The sequence below is a fragment of the Callithrix jacchus genome, chromosome 7 (genome assembly GCF_049354715.1).
Source record: "Callithrix jacchus isolate 240 chromosome 7, calJac240_pri, whole genome shotgun sequence".
Lineage (NCBI taxonomy): Eukaryota > Metazoa > Chordata > Mammalia > Primates > Cebidae > Callithrix > Callithrix jacchus.
Genome location: NC_133508.1, coordinates 79,842,368 through 79,859,106, shown reverse-complemented (window position 1 = coordinate 79,859,106; position 16,739 = coordinate 79,842,368). Strand labels below are relative to the sequence as shown.

Sequence of the window (16,739 nt, the reverse complement as noted above, 5' to 3'; positions counted from 1 at the left end):
GGAGTACTTGCTTTCATAAAAGATTTTATTTTTCCTTCCGTTGTGAAGCTTAGTTTGGCTGGATATGAAATTCTGGGCTGAAGGTTCTGTTCTTTGAGGATGTTGAATATTGGCCCCCATTCTCTTCTGGCTTGTAGAGTTTCTGCTGAGAGATCTGCTGTAAGTCTGATAGGCTTGCCTTTGTGGGTAACCTGACCTTTCTCTCTGGCTGCCCTTAGTATTTTCTCCTTCGTTTCAACCCTGGTGAATCTAACAATTATGTGCCTTGGGGTTGCTCTTCTTGAGGAATATCTTTGTGGTGTTCTCTCTATTACCTGGGGTTGAATATTGACCTGCTTTGCTAGTTTAGGAAAATTTTCCTGAATAATATCCTGAAGGGTATTTTCCAGCTTGGAATCATTCTCTCCGTCGCATTCAGGTACACCTATCAAACGTAAATTTGGTCTTTTCACATAGTCCCACATTTCTTGGAGACTTTGCTCAGTCCTTTTTATCCTTTTTTCTCTAATCTTGTCTTCTTGTTTTATTTCATTAAGTTGGACTTTGACCTCTGATATCCTTTCTTCTGCTTGAACAATTCGAGTGTTTAAACCTGTGCATACTTCTCGGAGTTCCTGTATTGTATTCTTCAGTTCCATTAATTCACTTATATTCCTCTCTAAGTTGTCTATTCTCAATAGGATTTCATCAAAACTTTTTTCAAAGTTCTTAGTTTCTTTACATTGGGCTACAACATGTTCTTTTAACTCACAGAAGTTTCTTATTATCCATTCCCTGAAGCGTGATTCTGTTATTGGGATGCGTTCATTCTCCGTCAAGCCTTGTTCCATTGTTGATGTGGAACTGTGATCATCTTTAGAGGGAGAGGCGTTCTGATTTTGAGTATTCTCAGCCTTTTTACGCTGGTTTCTTCCCGTCATTGTAAATTTATCCTCCTGTCGTCTTTGAAATTACCAACTTTCAGATTAGGTCTCTTGAGTGGACGTCCAAGTTGTTAGTTCCCAGGGCCAGATCAGCGGCGTTAAGACTGATGGTGCTTTTCTGCCCAGGATTCTCCTGTCTGGCTTCCTTCCTGTGTCCATAATAGGCGACTCTGCCTTCCTGGGGCTCCAAACCTCGGTCAGAAGGGGAACCAGTCTCGTTTACTCTGCGCCGAGAGCTGCCAGGCCGAGGTGCCATCACAGCCGCTGCGCCGGCCTCAGGAGTCATGCTGGGGACCCGTGTGGGTCCTCCAAACCTCGGTCAGAAGGGGAGCCAGCCCTGTTTACTCTGCTCCAAGAGCTGCCGCGCCAAGGTGCTGCCGAAACCACTGAGCCGGCCACAAGAGTCGCGCTGGCGACCCGTGTGACCCCTCCACTGGGATCTTCTGCTCCGTGAGCGACCAGAATTTGTCTGAAAGTGTGGCATCCTCTAGTTCTCTGCGCTTTTACTGAGAGCTGCAATCCTGAGATGTTAGCAATCAGCCATCTTGGATCGTTCTAAACCTCTTTTCTTTATAAATTACTTGGTCTCAGGTATTCTTTATAGCAATGCCAAAATAACCTAATACAAAAACTACTGAAACTAATAAGTGAGTTTGGCAAAGTTGCAGGAGACAAGATCAGTATGCAAAAATGGATTATATTTCTATACATCTGGAATGGACAATCCAAAAATGAAATTCAGAAAATTACAATAGCATCAAAGAGAAGAAAATTTTTCATAATATATTTAACAAAAGAAGTGCAAAAGTTATACTCTGAAAACTATAAAACATTCTTGAAAGACTAAAGTATTTAGATAAAAACTATCTAAATAAATGGAAAATATCTCATGCTCTAGAATTGAAAGGTTTAACATTGTTCAGACGGCAACAGTCCCCAAATTGATCTACAAATTTGATGCAATCCCTATGAGGATCCCAGATGGCTTCTTGTACAAATTGCAAAGCTGACTGTAAAATCCATATGGAATTGTAAGGGACACAAACTATCCACAACAATCTCTAAAAAGAAGAATAAAGTTGCAAGATTTACAATTCCCAAATTTAAAACTTGCTACAAAGCAGCAGTAATCAAGACAGTGTGGTACTGGCATAAAGATAGATAGATAGATCAACGGAACAGAATTGGGAGTCCTGAAACAAACCCATGTGTCAACTGATTTCCAACAAGATGCCAAGACTACTCAATGGAGAAAGACTAGCTTTTTCAACAAATGATGCTGTGATGACTGGAAATCTACATGCTAAAGAATACAGTTGGACCCCTATACCATGCCATATACACAAATGAATTCAGAATGGATTAAAGACCTAAATGTAAGAGCTAGCACTATGAAACTCTTAGAAGAAATATAGAGGTAAATCTTCATGGCCTCAGCGAGGGCACTGGCTTCTTAAATATAACACCGAAAGCACAGCCAACAAAAAGAAAAATAGAAAAATTAGATTTCATCAAAATTGAAAACTGTTCATCAAAGGACAACATCAAGAAAGTGAAAAGACAACCCACAGAATGGGAGAGAGAAATTGCAAATCACATATCTGGTAAAGGACTTATATCTAGAATATATAAACAACTGTTACAACTCAATAATAAAAAGACATATGACTCAATTTTTAAAATGGGCAAAAAAAATCTGAATAGACATTGCTTCAAAGAAGAATTATGAATGATCAAATCCACATGAAAAGATGTTCATCATGAATCACCAGGTAAATGCAGATCAAAACCACAATGAAATGCCACTTCTTACCCACTAAGATGGCTACAATAAAAAAGATAATAACAAGTTTTGGCAAGGATAGAGAGAAATCAGAATGCTCATGCACTGCTTATGGAAATATAAAATGGTCCAGCCACTTTGGAAAACAGTATAGCAGTTCCTCAAATAGTTGAATGTGAAGTTACCATATGACTCAGCAGAGTTCCACTTCTAGGAAGAGAAAGGAAAACACGTCCACATAAAAACTAGTTGCATTATTCATAAAAGCTAAAAGGTAGAAACAACCCAAATGTGCAAATTTGGTGAATAAAATATATTATATCCATATAATTAAATATTATTTGGCCATAAAAAAGGGATGAAGTACTGATACATACTATAACATGAACACTGAAAACATTATGCTGGCCAGGTGTGGTAGCTCACAACTGTAATCCCCACACTTTGGGGGGGACAAAGCAGGTGGATTGCTTGAGCTCAGGAGCTCAAGACCAGCCTGGGCAACATGGCAAAACCCTGTCTCTACTAAAAATACAAAAACTAGCTGGGTGTGGTGGCGTGCACCTGTAGTCCTAACTACTTGGGAGGCTGAGGTGGGAAGATTGCTTGAGCCCAGGAGGTCAAAGCTGGAGTGAGCCATGATTGCACCACTGTACTCCCACCTGGGTGACAGAGAGAGCCCCTGTCTCAGAACAACAAAAACCATTATGCTAAGTCCAAGAAGCCAGTCATAAAAGTCCACAAATTTTATGATTCTGTTTGTATAAAATAGAATAGGCAAATCTACATAGAGAGACATACAGTAGGTAAGTGGTTGCCTAGGGCTGGGATGGAGAGGGGTGAAACTGGGAAGATGGAGGAATAGTAATAGCTATGGGGTTTGGGCTTTTTTTTTTTGAGGTGATAAAAATGCTCCAAGGTTGACTATGATAATGGTTGCATAACACTTTGAATATATAAAAACCACCGAATTGTATACTTTGAATAGGCAATTTGTATGTGAATTATAATTCAATTAAGCTGTTATTTAAAGAGCACCATTACTGAGACAGATACATTAAAATCTTCTACTGTGATTGTGGGATGGTCTATTTTCCTTATTGTTCTGTCCAGTTTTGCTTTATATGTTTTGAATCCATGATATTAGGTACATGCAGACTTAAAATGTAGTATCTTCTTGGTACTGAGCCATTTTAAGTACAATATGATCTCTGTCTTTAACAGCGCTTTTTTGTTGTAATGTCTGCAGTGTATTTATATCAAGCTTCTTTGTTATTCTAAAACAATAAAAAGGAAAAAGAAACATTTTTATATATACGTATTTGTGTACGTGAGCAAAGAGAGCAGTAGATTAGGTGCCTTGAAATTCAATTTCTGGGTAAAAGGATATGTGGGATTTAAATCTGATAGACAATGCCACTGTGTCCTCCAAAGTTACGGTAGCAATCTCAGTCCCACTGAGTCTATCTGCATGCTTCTGTGTGGACATCTTAAAATTAGAATTTTGTTTTGCTTTGTATGAAGAGGGTACATGAGTTTATGCTAACTTATTTGGATTAAAATTTGTCCACATGGTGACCAGAACCCCAGCCAAGCACACGGAACCTGGTCTGGAAGGACCCCTGCTGGGAAGACTCACCTTGCTGATCTCTGTCAGGGACATGGTGATGCTGTAGAGCTGGTTCTTACTGGTGCTGGCGACCAGAGTTTCCTCTGAGGGGCTGAAGCACAGGCAGAGAATGTCCTGGTTGTCAGACTGACTTGGGTCACTGCTCTGTGGGTCCACAGGAAGCTGCTCAAGATGCAAAACAGCTATCAGTAATGTTCCCGTGGTGTCAGTGTGTCCTCAGGCTTTCAGAGTTTTCTTGGATAACTTTAGCATACAGACTCTCAGACTAGGCTGCTTCCTGGGATCCCCCTATTGTTTGTTTGTTTGTTTTTTGAGAGAGGGGCTGGCTCTGTCACCCAGACTGGAATATAGTGGCATGATCTTGGCTCAATTCAGCTTCCACCTGCCAGGCTCAAGCCATCCTCTCACCTCAGCCTCCCAAGTAACTGGGACTATAGGTGCACAACTCCATGCCCCACTATTTTTTTTTTTTTTTTTTTGAGACAGATTCCTGCTCTGTCACCCAGGCTGGAGTGCAGGGTACACCAACCTCTTGGCTCACTGTAACCTCCACCTCCATGGTTCAAGCAATTCTAGCTGGGATTACAGACTCGTGCCACCATGCCTGGCTACGTGTGTGTGTGTGTGTGTGTGTGTGTATTTTGAGATGGAGTCTCACTCTGTTGCCCAGGCTAGAGTGCAGTGGCATGATCTTGCCTCACTGCAACCTCCACCTCCAGGGTTCACGCTATTCTCCTGCCTGAGCTGGGACTACAGGCATATGCCAACATGCGCAGCTAATTTTTGTATTTTTAGTAGAGATGGGGTTTTGCCATGTTAGCCAGGTCGGTCTCAAACTCCTGAACTCATAATTTTTGTATTTTATTTGTAGAGATGGGGTTTCACCATGTTGCCCAGGCTAGTCTAAAACTCCTGGGTTCAAGAGATACACCTCCTTCACCTCCCAAAGTGCTGGTATTAGAGGCATAAGCCAACATGACTGGTCAGCTTTCCTATTTTAAACTCCAATTCTGTTCACCTCATTCAAAACCTCTTTCGGGACAGGTAAGTCATCATTTCGCCATTTCTGCTCAGCAATCCCATCCCATCCCTCCCCATCAGATGCCTTCTCAGAGCACTGCTGCTGGGGAACAAATGCCAACAGGACACCCGTTTTGCTTTTTTCTTCCCTCCTTACCCTGATTTCTCTGCTCTCACGGTAAACATCCTTTTCCTCCATCTTCTCAAACAGCAGAACTCTCCCTGGCCCCGCAGAACAGGCAAATCCCTTTGAATAGGCTGCAATGGCAAACACCTGGGGCATGGACATCTGGCTGTGGCTACTGGCCGCCACCATCTGTTCATAGGAAGGGAGTGGGGAACTGACCGGTGGAAATTCAATCAGGCTGGAAACAAAGAAACAGCATACGCAATATACAGAGACAATCTCAAGGAGATGAATTCTGCTAGGCAGGAGAAAGAAGGCTGTCACTGGCTGTGCGAGAAACCACCCAATGATCCCCTTTTCCAGAGCCAAATGCTACCCTTTGGCCTGGGAACTGTACACAAACTGCACATAGCCAAGCCTAGAAGCAAGAGAGTGCTTGGGGCATGTGGAGTAGATGAAGGCGAGAGTTGTAGAGGAAGAGAGCCGCAGGTATGCTTAGGCCAAGCCAAGGAGTCTGGGCTTTGTTCTGGGAGGCCTGGACCCCAGGGCTGAAGGGCTGTGGGGGACTTTTTAGGAGGCTCCTACATAATTACAACAACGAAAAAGGATATGCCATTGGCATGGGGGGAAATGGTGGTGAAAATGGGAGGACTGAAGGTTACTGAGGAAGAAGAATCTACAGGATGCCACTGGGGTTGAGGGCTCAGGCTCTGGCATCAGAGAGATCTGGGTTTGACTCCTGAGCCTGCCACTTATCAGCACAATGATCTTGGGTAGCCCACTTACCTCTCTGATCCTCAGTTTCCTTGTCTACAAAATGGGCATGGTAATAGTATGAATGATATAAGGTAAGAATCAAATGGAAGTATTTATAAGGTGTATAAAGCAGTGTCTGGTGCATGCAATGGTACATCCCAATACACAGGGGATATGATTTTTACTGGTTGTCATAGAGGTAACATGGCATCTCTATTACAGTGGTCAATAGCCACTCCTTCCTGAGACCGTACTTTACCCATATCCTCTGTCAGATTTACCTAAAACATTTCCTTGCACTTGTTGGTCTGTTGCCTTCTGCTGAACTGTAAGTTCCTTGAGGACTTGTGTCCCCAGCATTTAGCAAGAGATGCTTTTGTACACTGCAAGGGCTTGGTGGACATGAATCAATTCATTAAATTAGCCCCTGGAAAATATATTTTCTAAAAACTATGGTTTTGAAGACTAGTCATAATATAATGCTTACATAATGAGGTTAGGTATAAAAAAATGAAAAGCATTATATCTAGCCTACAGTTATAACTGTTAAATTCTGTGCTTGAATACAGATGAAAACTACAAAGGAAGAGGGAAAATGGGCATAGTTGACTTTTATGGTAGAGGGGTTCTGAGTGGTTTCTAGAGAATGCTGTCTTCTGTATAATACTGTCAGTAGAATGAATGTGGGAGCACCATTACCTCTCTGATTCCTGGATGACATCCAGGCTCTTTGAGCCAAGGGTGGGTTCCTTGACCACGATGCTGGTCTCCCAACGCTGATCTCCAGATTCAAAGAGGAAGAGTTTGCCTGTGTCGGTGCCAACGATAATCTTGTCATCGGCCACCCAGGTGTGCGCTAGATAGTTTTGGAGTTCTCCCCTCTGAAAATTGGTTTGCTTCAGGGTTCCCTCCGTAAAACGGAGAAGCTTAAACATCCCATTTCCAGTCACACACACCTGAGTGTTATCCTGGGGACTGAAGCTCACCTGTAAAGTGGGAAAGAATTGAAGAAAAGGATTTATAAAACTAATCCAGATGGAATTACTTTCCATTTTACACATTAATATTTATCTCAGGCTGCTCAGAATATCTCTTGAACATCATAAAATCATGTAATTTTATGCTGCATTTGATAAGGGCACGCATCTATAATCCATTATATTTATAGGGATATGAGTCAAACTAGGAAATCTATAAAGTCCAAAGAGCAGAAGGAGCAGCTTTTGACAACAGCCACATCCAGTGCCAACAAAATGGAATAAAGCTCAGCTGGAAACAGAAAAAATGAGGGTCTGTCAGGTTTACATAACTCTGTCCAGGAGGAAAGAAAGCACATCAAGGGATGCTATGTTGTCCACTGCCGACTGAATATCCTTCCACCACAGCTCTTATCCCAATGCACACGTGCTCCTCTACTTACAATGGGATTGTGTCCTGATAAATCCATCATAAGCTGAAACAGTGTAAGTTGAAAATGGGCAAAGCCATGTGGCCACACAGCACCACACTGTACAGTACTGTGGTTGTTACCCTCGTGACTGAGTGGCTGACTGGGGCTGTGTCTGCGGCTGCTGCCCAGCACCATGAAAGCGTATTGCTTGGTCTCTTTCTCCTGAGTGCATATCGCTCTTGTACCATTGTAAAGACAAAAATTTTAAGTTGAACCATAGTAAGCTGAGGACTACCTGTATAGTAATAGGCAGTCAACCTGCTGTCCTGGCTGGAGAGTGAGGAACTTGAGGGGCTATGACTTTTTCGTCTCTGTTTTCCCAGTGGTGATTCATCATGGGCACCCAATAAATAGTTGCTGAATCTACTTATTCAGAGCAGGAGGTGTTTGGTCAGGTCTCACTGTGGCCTGGTTGAAATACCCTTCTGGTTATACCTGCCTTTGGTCTGATTCTGGAATAATCAGCTTTCTGATTACTATTATAATCTCACCTCTCAACTTCTCTATTACTAGGAAGGGAATACACTGGATAAATGATGTAAGCGTTCTGGTTGTAATATGCTGGCTTTCACATGTGTCTTGTGAGATGAATAGCTGAGTCTATGTCAGAGACACTGATTAGCTGGAATCTCTAAACATGAACACAACTGAGTCGTTGAACTTGTGGAATTGAGTGCTAGATCCTAGACTAGGGTGACTGATCCAAGATCAAACCTCTTTGGGACCCCCTGCCTGAGCCATCAATCAGGTTCCTGAGGAATCTTCTGTTTGCCCTCAAGCCACAATGGAAGGTTCTGCTCCTTAAATAACTGCAACTTCATCCACAGTTTCCTTAAAGAGCTACCACTTTAAATCACGTTTCTGAAATCTTCCTACTGCCCAGCAATGCTGCTGGAAAGAGACTAGGACCAGGGAGAGAAGGCAGGTATTTTTTTTTTTTTTTTTTTTTGAGACAGAATCTCACTCTGTTGTGCAGGCTGTAGTGCAGTGGTGCAATCTCGGCTCACTCCAACCTCTGCCGTCTGGGTTCAAGTGATTCTTCTGCCTCAGCCTTCCGAGTAGCTGGGACTACAGGTGCCCGCCACCATGCCTGGCTTATTATTATTATTTTTGTGTGTTTTTAGTAGAGATAGGGTTTCACTGTGTTAGCCAGGATGGTCTCAATCTCCTGACCTCGTGATCCACCTGCCTCGGCCTCCCAAAGTGCTGGCTTTACAGGTGTGAGCCACCCTGCCTGGCCAGCATCTACTTCTGGGCTAAACCAGTGACCAGAATGCGGTTCTGGGCCAGAGAAAAGAAAACAGGAGCTGAGTCGGGGAACTCTTAGCTCTGCTACTCACTACCTCTGTGATCTTGAGCGAATTACTTAACCTCTTGGAGCCTCAGTTCTCTCATCTGTAAAATGGGGATAATGATTGTGCATACCTTGTATGGTTACTATAAGATTAAATTTTAAAATGCATAGAGGAAATCAGAACTGTGGTACATAGAAAGCATTCAATAAAAAGTAGTTCTATTTTTTAAACATTTTCACGATACTTGTCGAGCTACTAGGTACCTGGTAGACAGGGTTGTTCTGAGTGTCAGTTCTAACAATGGCCATTACTTTCTGTTTTTCCCACAGCCAGTAGACAAGATTTGACTCTGGAGGGGATGTCTGGGCCAACAGGTATTTGGAGTCTGGAGAAAAAGCCATGCTAATGAATTTCTGAACTTGGAAATCAAAATTATTAAGAACTCTTCGCTTCCGGCAAGGGATGGATGACAGTTCATAAATGGTAATGACAGGTTTTTCCTGCACAGTCTCAGAGATAGCGAGGTACCGCCGATTGGGGCTGATGGACAAGGCCAACATGGCCTGACTCCTGTCTGAGCCTGCAAACAGAGGAAAGGAAAAGGGAAATAATGAGGGGAGGTCACACTTTCACCAGGATTTAACAGGAAAAAGGCACGGTAATGTGTAGCGGGGAGATCCCATAAGTGCCCAGGCAGGAGCAAAAAGCCTCGGCCTGTTTCCATATAAATAATGAAGAAGAAGGTAACTAGAAATATATCCATAGTAGTTACTAGTTATTTATATATGATCTTAGTTATTCATAGGTGATCTTAATTCTTTTTCTAATGCCTCTCAGGTCGGAAGTGTGAACCTAGGGTGACATTGTGAAATCAATGACACTAAGGCAAGATGCTCTAAGCCCTCTGTCACGCCCACATAAGGGCTGCTGGAGGGCACCTTGGCTGTGCAGCAGCGCCAGTGCTGTGAAAGCGCCCGCTGTTCAGCCAGCTAGGGAAGAAGACGTGCCAAATAGCTGAGACGTCTCCTTCCCTGGAGGAGTTAGGAGAAAACTCCGCTTCTCCAAGCTCTTGTGGCAAGACCTGATGGCTGTCAGGTAAACCCACAGACATCCGGGGCTTAACTGTCTCTATGTGATGCTGTGCTTCAGCGGTCACGTTCCATGTCGACTCTCATGTTCTGCTTCTGGATCTGGTTCCTTTTTTCTTGGAAAAGATAATCAGTAATAGTAATAGAAATGTTAATGTTTTTGTTCTTTCTTGGTAAGTATGGAAAAGGTGCTGATGCATCATGCTCCTTACTTCACTTCGGGTGCCAGAAATTCCTGAGCCCCTACCTGAGTGACACGTGATGTACCCCCAGTCTCTGACCACCATGACCACGCCCTACCTACCCCCAGATTTGCAACTCAATAAAAGTGAGAGCATCCCAGCATTTAGGGCCACTGCTGGTTTCTGTGATTTGGGTAGCAGTGGACCCCTGGGCCCAAACTCTCTTTTCTTGATTTCTGTATCTCGTGTCTCTTATTTCTACAATTTCTTGTCTCTGCACCAGCAGGGAGCGGCTCACAGAACCCTGTAGGGCTGGACCCTATATCTGGTGCCCAACGTGGCAGTGGACCCTACAGTAGTGGGCACTGTAGTGGACAGTGGTAGACACAAAGAAGAAAGGCGGCCTTGGTATAGCTGTGTTTGGGCATTATGAAAATGACTAGGGGCCAGGTGTGGTGGCTCATACCTGTAATCTCAGCACTTTGGGAGGCCAAGGTGAGTGGATCACTTGAGATCAGAAGGCTGAGGCAGGAGAACTGCTTGAACCTGGAAGCGTGGAGGTTGCAGTGAGCTGAGATCGTGCCACTGCACTCCAGCCTGGGAGACAGAGCGAGACTCTGTCTCAAAAAGAAAAGGACTAGGGCAGGTGCCTCTGAGGATGAGGTGGGAGGAGAAGTCAGGGAAACATTCCTGAAGGAGGGCAGGGGGCAAGGTGAGATGGGGGCTGGGCGGAAGGTGGCAGGAAGAGCTTGAGCCAAGGGGTGGATGTGATGAAGTGTACAGCATGGTGAGAGAATGGCAGGCAGTGGATGCTGCTAGAGCATTTGAGACGAGGTGACCAAAGATGGGCTTAAAGGGGTGGAACAGGGTCAGATCATAGAGGCCTTTATTCCGTGAGTGGCTAGCTTACCACTCCTCCTCTACTCCAGAGGCTGGGATGCCAACTACTAGATTCCTTGGCCTCCCTTGCAGTTAGGTGACGTGTGTGACATTCTGGCCATGAGATGGATGCAGAGGTCTTCTGGAGTGGCTTTATGATAAAGCCAGTGCTTCCCTGAAAACGAGACAGATGCATTCTATCCCCTTTTCCCTGAAATCTAGAGGTGATGTGTGGAGACAGAGCACTCATCCTGCAACTGTGAGTAAGAATGAAAATGAAAGCTGTGATCCTCAGGCGAAGATTAAAGTGCAAATGCTTTATTTGGGAAGTGCAGTCAGGGACACGTTATGATTTTTATGGGCTATAGGTACTTCTGATTTCATGGCCCCCTTCCTCATTAAAAAATGTTTAAAAATATATTTAGATATTATTTTAAAATATATACAGTAATATACTTTATGACTGTATTGGTATAAAGAGAAATATAATCCAGACTGGATTCACTATTACATATTCATGTTTTTTCTGATATTCAAAAAAAATAGTAAAACATTTTCTTAGGTCCTCAAAAGTATTGTGGGTCCTGGGCACTGTGTCTAGTGGATAAGTGGACGGTGGATACAGGCCCAGGGCAGGGAGCATGAGTGAGGCAAGGGAAGATGAGCTAGAGAGTGCTGTGATGGGTCCCCATGTGATGGGTCCCCCTGCTGCTGCTTCACAACATGCCAAGGAGAGATGCAGCAAGTTGCTCAGCAGGCGTGTGTGCCCAGCCCATGGGAATTCTCCGGAAGGGATGCAGAGAATAGCTGTGGCTCAGAGAAGATCCCAGGTTTTAGGTCACCGAGAGCCTTGCACAAGAGGTTGGACTTCACCTGGGAGGTCACTGAAAAATTTTAGGAAGGGTGACATGTGTGTTGTAGATCCTTCTGGCAGCTGTCTGGAATACAATCTTGGAGGGAAGGAAACTGGTCAGTAGATTATTTCAAAACTGAAAGGGGATGGCAGAAAGATGCAATGAGAAGGCAGCAGGGGCAATAGGAATGGGGAGGAGGGGAGGTTAGAGAGATGCTAAGAGGTAACATCAGTAGGACTCAGTGACCACCTGGGTGAGGGGGAGAAATGAGGAGTGAATGACACTCAGGGTGCTAGTTTAGGTGACTGGGGGTACTGGGACACCTGTGAGGGAACATAGGCTCAGAAAGTTAGGAGTGATGGGGGAAAGTATGTCCATCATCTTTTGCTTAAAATAGCCCATCCAAGTATTTGATATTTGTTTATGAAATTTTTATACTTCCATCTTTAGTCCAGCTAGGGTTTATGATGGTAAAAGATATAAAGCATGAAGTGAGGATCTAAATTGATTTCCATTTCCCAAATACCTGACTGGTTTTCCCAGGACTGACAAGTAAGGCCATCTTTATGATATCAAAGTTACTAGGCCAGGCATGGTGGCTCACACTTATAATCCCAGCACTTTGGGAGGCCAAAGCAGGTGGATCACTTGAGGTCAGAAGTTCAAGACTAGCCTGATCAACATGGTGAAACACTCTCTCTACTAAAAGTACAAAAATTAGGCAAGTGTGGTGGCAGGTGCCTGTAATCCCAGCTACTTGGGAGCCTGAGGCAGGAGAATCATTTGAACCCGGAGGTGGAGGTTGCAGTGAACTGAGATTGCACCACTGCACTCCATCCTGGGTAACAGAGTGAGACTCCATCTCAAAAAAAAAAGATACTGAAGTTACATATTTATAGACATATTATTGGGTTTCTGCGATATTTATGAACTACAGGCACACACCACCATACCAAGCCAACATTTTAAGTCTTTTGTAGATATGGGGTCTTACTATGTTGCCATGCTTGCCTCAAACTCCTGGGCTCAAGTGATCCTCCAGCCTCTGACTCCCAAATTGTTGGGATTACAGGTATGAGCCAACATGCCTGGCAGGACCACATTGTTTTCGTAATCATATCTTTATCATGTGCTTAAATATCTAGTAAGGTAGTGTCTTAAGGAAAGAGAGGGAGAAGAAAGGAAAAGATAAATCAATCTCATAAATATGTGTGTGAGGTACACATTGTGGAACAGTTGGGTATGGAGGTCCAGCAGTTGGATATGGTTCTAAAGCTAGGGGAGGGTTGAAGCTGAAAATACAGAATTGAGGTTAAAAAGTATAATGTAAAGCCTAGAGGAGGCAAAGGCACACTGCTCACTCCTATTGTGCTTTTGTGCCAGGCTCCTACCTGGCATAGCATTTGTCCTGCTCATTTACACAGTCCTACTCGTTTGAATACACACCTGCCTCCACTACAATACTAAGAGCTCCTGGAGGGCAGAGGCCATGACTATCTTGCTCATTCATTCGTTCATTCATTCAATCACCAATGTCTGGTATACAGTATGTTCTTGATATATGCTGACTGATTTTAGAGTTTATAAAACGCTTTTGCATTGTTTCGACCCAGCTGATGCCTCTCTTCTCCTCCTTGAAATATTTTCACTTCTCACATAGATATCCTGTGATTTTTTGGCCACTCCTCCAAAGCCTCTTTTGCTGATTCTTCCTCACTTCCCCAGCACTAAATGCAGTAGTGCTCAGAGCTCACTCTTTCAGCTTCTTCCCTTTTATAAATATATTCACGCTCTAGGGCAGGGGTCCTGAACCCCTGAGCCACTGATGGTACCTGGCCACACAGCAGGAGGTGAGCAAGCATTACTGCCTGAGCTCAGATCAGTGGCAGCATTAGATTCTCATAGGAGCACAAACCCGAATGTGAACTGTGCATGTGAGGGATCTAGGTTGTATGCTCTCTGTGAGAATTTAATGCCTGATGATCTGAGGTGGAACAGTTTCATCCTGACACCATTCCCTGTGCCCTCTCCATCGCGTTCATGGAAAAACTGTCTTCCATAAAACCTACCCCTGTTGCCATAAAGGTTGGGGACCACTGCCCTAGGGAAGCCTCATCCACTCTAACAGCTTTAAATTTTACCTCTAGGCTGATGACCCTCAAATTCCTATTACTAGCCTGGACTTCCCTTCCCTTAAATCCAGACCTGAAATCAACCTGCTTACTGAGCATCTCCATCTAAATATCTAGCAGGCACCTCAATCTTAAGAGGTCCAAAACCAACCTGCTCCTTTGTTAGTCCTTTGCATCACAATCAACAGCAACTCCATCCTTTCCATGCTCAGGCCCAAAATCTTGCTTCTTCCGTTCTGCTTCCTCCCCACATGGGGTCTATGAAGAAATCTGTCCCCTCTACCTTCAAAGCAGATCCAGGATTGGTCTCTTCACACCACCCTGTTGCCTGCCTCTACCTGCTCTAAGTGCCATTTCCTCTCACTTGGATTACAGCAATCATCCCTCAGCTGGTCTCCCTGCTTCCTTTCTCACCCCTCCTTAAATCTGTCCACTGTACAGAAGCCAGAATGAACCTGGGGAAACACAGATCATGTTACTGCTCAGACTGCACCCTGCATAGCTTCTCATTTGACTCCGAGTAAGAGCTCATGAGCTGCAAGGCCCTCTGTGGTGTTGCTCCCCATTCTTTCTCTGCCTCCCCTCTTGCTCCTCACCCTCTAGTTCTTACCATTCCAGCCACACTGGCCTCCCAGCTATTCCTCCAACACAATAAGCACCATCCTAACCCGAGCCTTTGCTATTCTCTGCTACTTCCCCTGCCCCTCCCACTTCAGCATGGCTGGCTCCTTCCCTTCCTTCAGTCTTCACTCAAAAATCACTGCTCAGTGAGCCCTCCCCAGTTTCCCTATCTACAATTTCACACTCCCCCGACAGTTTCACCTTCCTGCTTCATTTTTTTCTTGGCTATCTAACATGTAGACATACCATTAAGTACGTCTTTTTGTTTGTCATTCTCCCCTCCTAGAATGGATGCACTGTGAGGACAGTGTTTTGTGTGCACGTGTGTGTGTCTATTTTGTGCCTGGAACACAAGGGGTATTCAATATATTTTTGTTGAATGAACAAATGAATATGTCAAGCCTTATCATGATTGTGAGCTGAGCAAGCTGAGCATCATCTCCCTCGTACAGATGAGGAGACTGAGGTTCTGTGAGCTTATAAAATGGAAAGCCAGATCAAATCCAGATCTCCCAATGTCATGAACTTTATATTTTTCCCTTTACCAGTAATATCCTTAGACTTGGTCAGTGGAGAGCCTACCTTGGGCCTCAAATTTTAGAGCATGCTTCTCTGGCTGTACCCCTTACCATTATGTGGGATACAGGGGCTGCCTGGAGTTTGTGCTGCCTCCTCTAGATCATGTTCTAAGTTCACAGGACTCTGGAGTTCCGTGCCCAGATGGTCCTGAGCCTGCTGACAAGACCAACATTGGTTTCTTCCCAGGCTGCCTCTACTCAACCTGGACCTGCAGGATGGGCACAGGGTGGTTGTTTATAGAATACATGGATAGAATTTGAAAATATGGGCTGCGAGGATCCACCCACATGTGTACAAGGCCCCTGGTGATATAAGATGGAGTTAGGAGCAGAAGAGAAGTGGTACAAGTCAGAGGTGTTAGAATATGAGTATAAGAAATGAAATTAAAATCTCAATGGATACATTAAACATTAAGTTAGATGCAGCAGGAAAGAGAAGCACTGAGATAAATTTAGATTGAGAGATAAACCAAAGGAATTATCTGGAATGCAATACAGAGAGACTAACATAAAAAATCCAAGTCAGAGTTCAAAACAAAACAAAACATGAACTTCAGGTGTGGTGGCTTGCACCTGTAATCCCAGCTACTTGGGAGGCTTGAGTCCAGGGTTAAAGACCAGCCTGGGTAACACAGCCAGACCCCATCTCCATTAAAAAAATTAGCTGATCAAGGTGGTGCATGCCTGTATTCCTAGCTATTCAGGAGGTTAAGGTGGGGAGAATGGCTTGAGCCCAGGAGTTTGAGACTGCTGTGAGCTATGAATGTGCCACTGCACTCTAGCCTGGGTGACAGAGCAAGACCTGGTTTCTTAAGAAAAAAAAGAGGCCGGGCATGGTGGCTTATGTCTTTAATCCCAGCACTTTGGGAGGCGAGGCAGGCAGATCATGAGGTCACAGTTCAAGACCATCCTGGCCAATATGGTGAAAGCCCGTTTCTACTAAAAATACAAAAACCAGCCAGGCATGGTGGCAGGTGCCTGTAATACTAGCTACTCGGGAGGCTGAGGCAGGAGAATCGCTTGAACCCAGGAGGTGGAGGTTGCAGTGAGCCGAGGTTGCGCCACTGAACTCCAGCCTGCACAACAGAGCGAGACTCCATCTCAAAGAAAAGAAAAAGAAAAAGAAAAGAAAAGAAACAAAGAAAAAAACTGTGGAGTATGGAGCTGAGATGGTTTGGAATTCCAGAAGGAGATGACAGAACAAAAAAGATACCTGTCCTTAGATGCAGGAATCTCAAAGAATCCCTAGGAGGATAAAAAATGAAAAAAAAAAACACCCCACTATATTCTGTGTGTGTGTGTGTGTGTGTGTGTGTGTGTGTATATATATTTATATATATATACACACACATATGTATATACACATGTATATATGGTGTATATACAAATACATATACGTATATGGTATGTGTATATATGAT

The 16,739-nt window shown here is 44.0% G+C and overlaps 2 protein-coding genes across 7 annotated transcripts in view; one reads left to right on the top strand and one right to left on the bottom strand.

Annotated features, from left to right (window-relative positions):
• Positions 1-16,739, top strand: part of EBNA1BP2 (EBNA1 binding protein 2) — a 108,591-nt gene that overhangs the window by 80,225 nt on the left and 11,627 nt on the right. For both annotated transcript variants that reach the window (XM_078331435.1, XM_078331434.1), the window contains one exon: positions 9,314-9,467. The gene's annotated coding sequence lies outside the window, so the exon portion shown is untranslated. The remainder of the gene's footprint in view (positions 1-9,313; positions 9,468-16,739) is intronic.
• CFAP57 (cilia and flagella associated protein 57) overlaps positions 1-16,739 on the bottom strand; it is an 85,601-nt gene that overhangs the window by 65,695 nt on the left and 3,167 nt on the right. For 4 of the 5 annotated variants that reach the window (XM_009001048.3, XM_017974620.4, XM_035251080.3 and 1 more), the window contains exons 3-6: positions 9,248-9,564; positions 6,939-7,225; positions 5,514-5,721; positions 4,346-4,498 (exon numbers count right to left, since the gene is read on the bottom strand). In XM_009001048.3, coding sequence (XP_008999296.1) covers positions 4,346-4,498; positions 5,514-5,721; positions 6,939-7,225; positions 9,248-9,564 — 965 coding nt within the window. Of the gene's footprint in view, positions 1-4,345; positions 4,499-5,513; positions 5,722-6,938; positions 7,226-9,247; positions 9,565-10,720; positions 10,982-16,739 lie in introns of those variants that run through there. The other variant, XM_078331433.1, reaches the window with a different exon arrangement.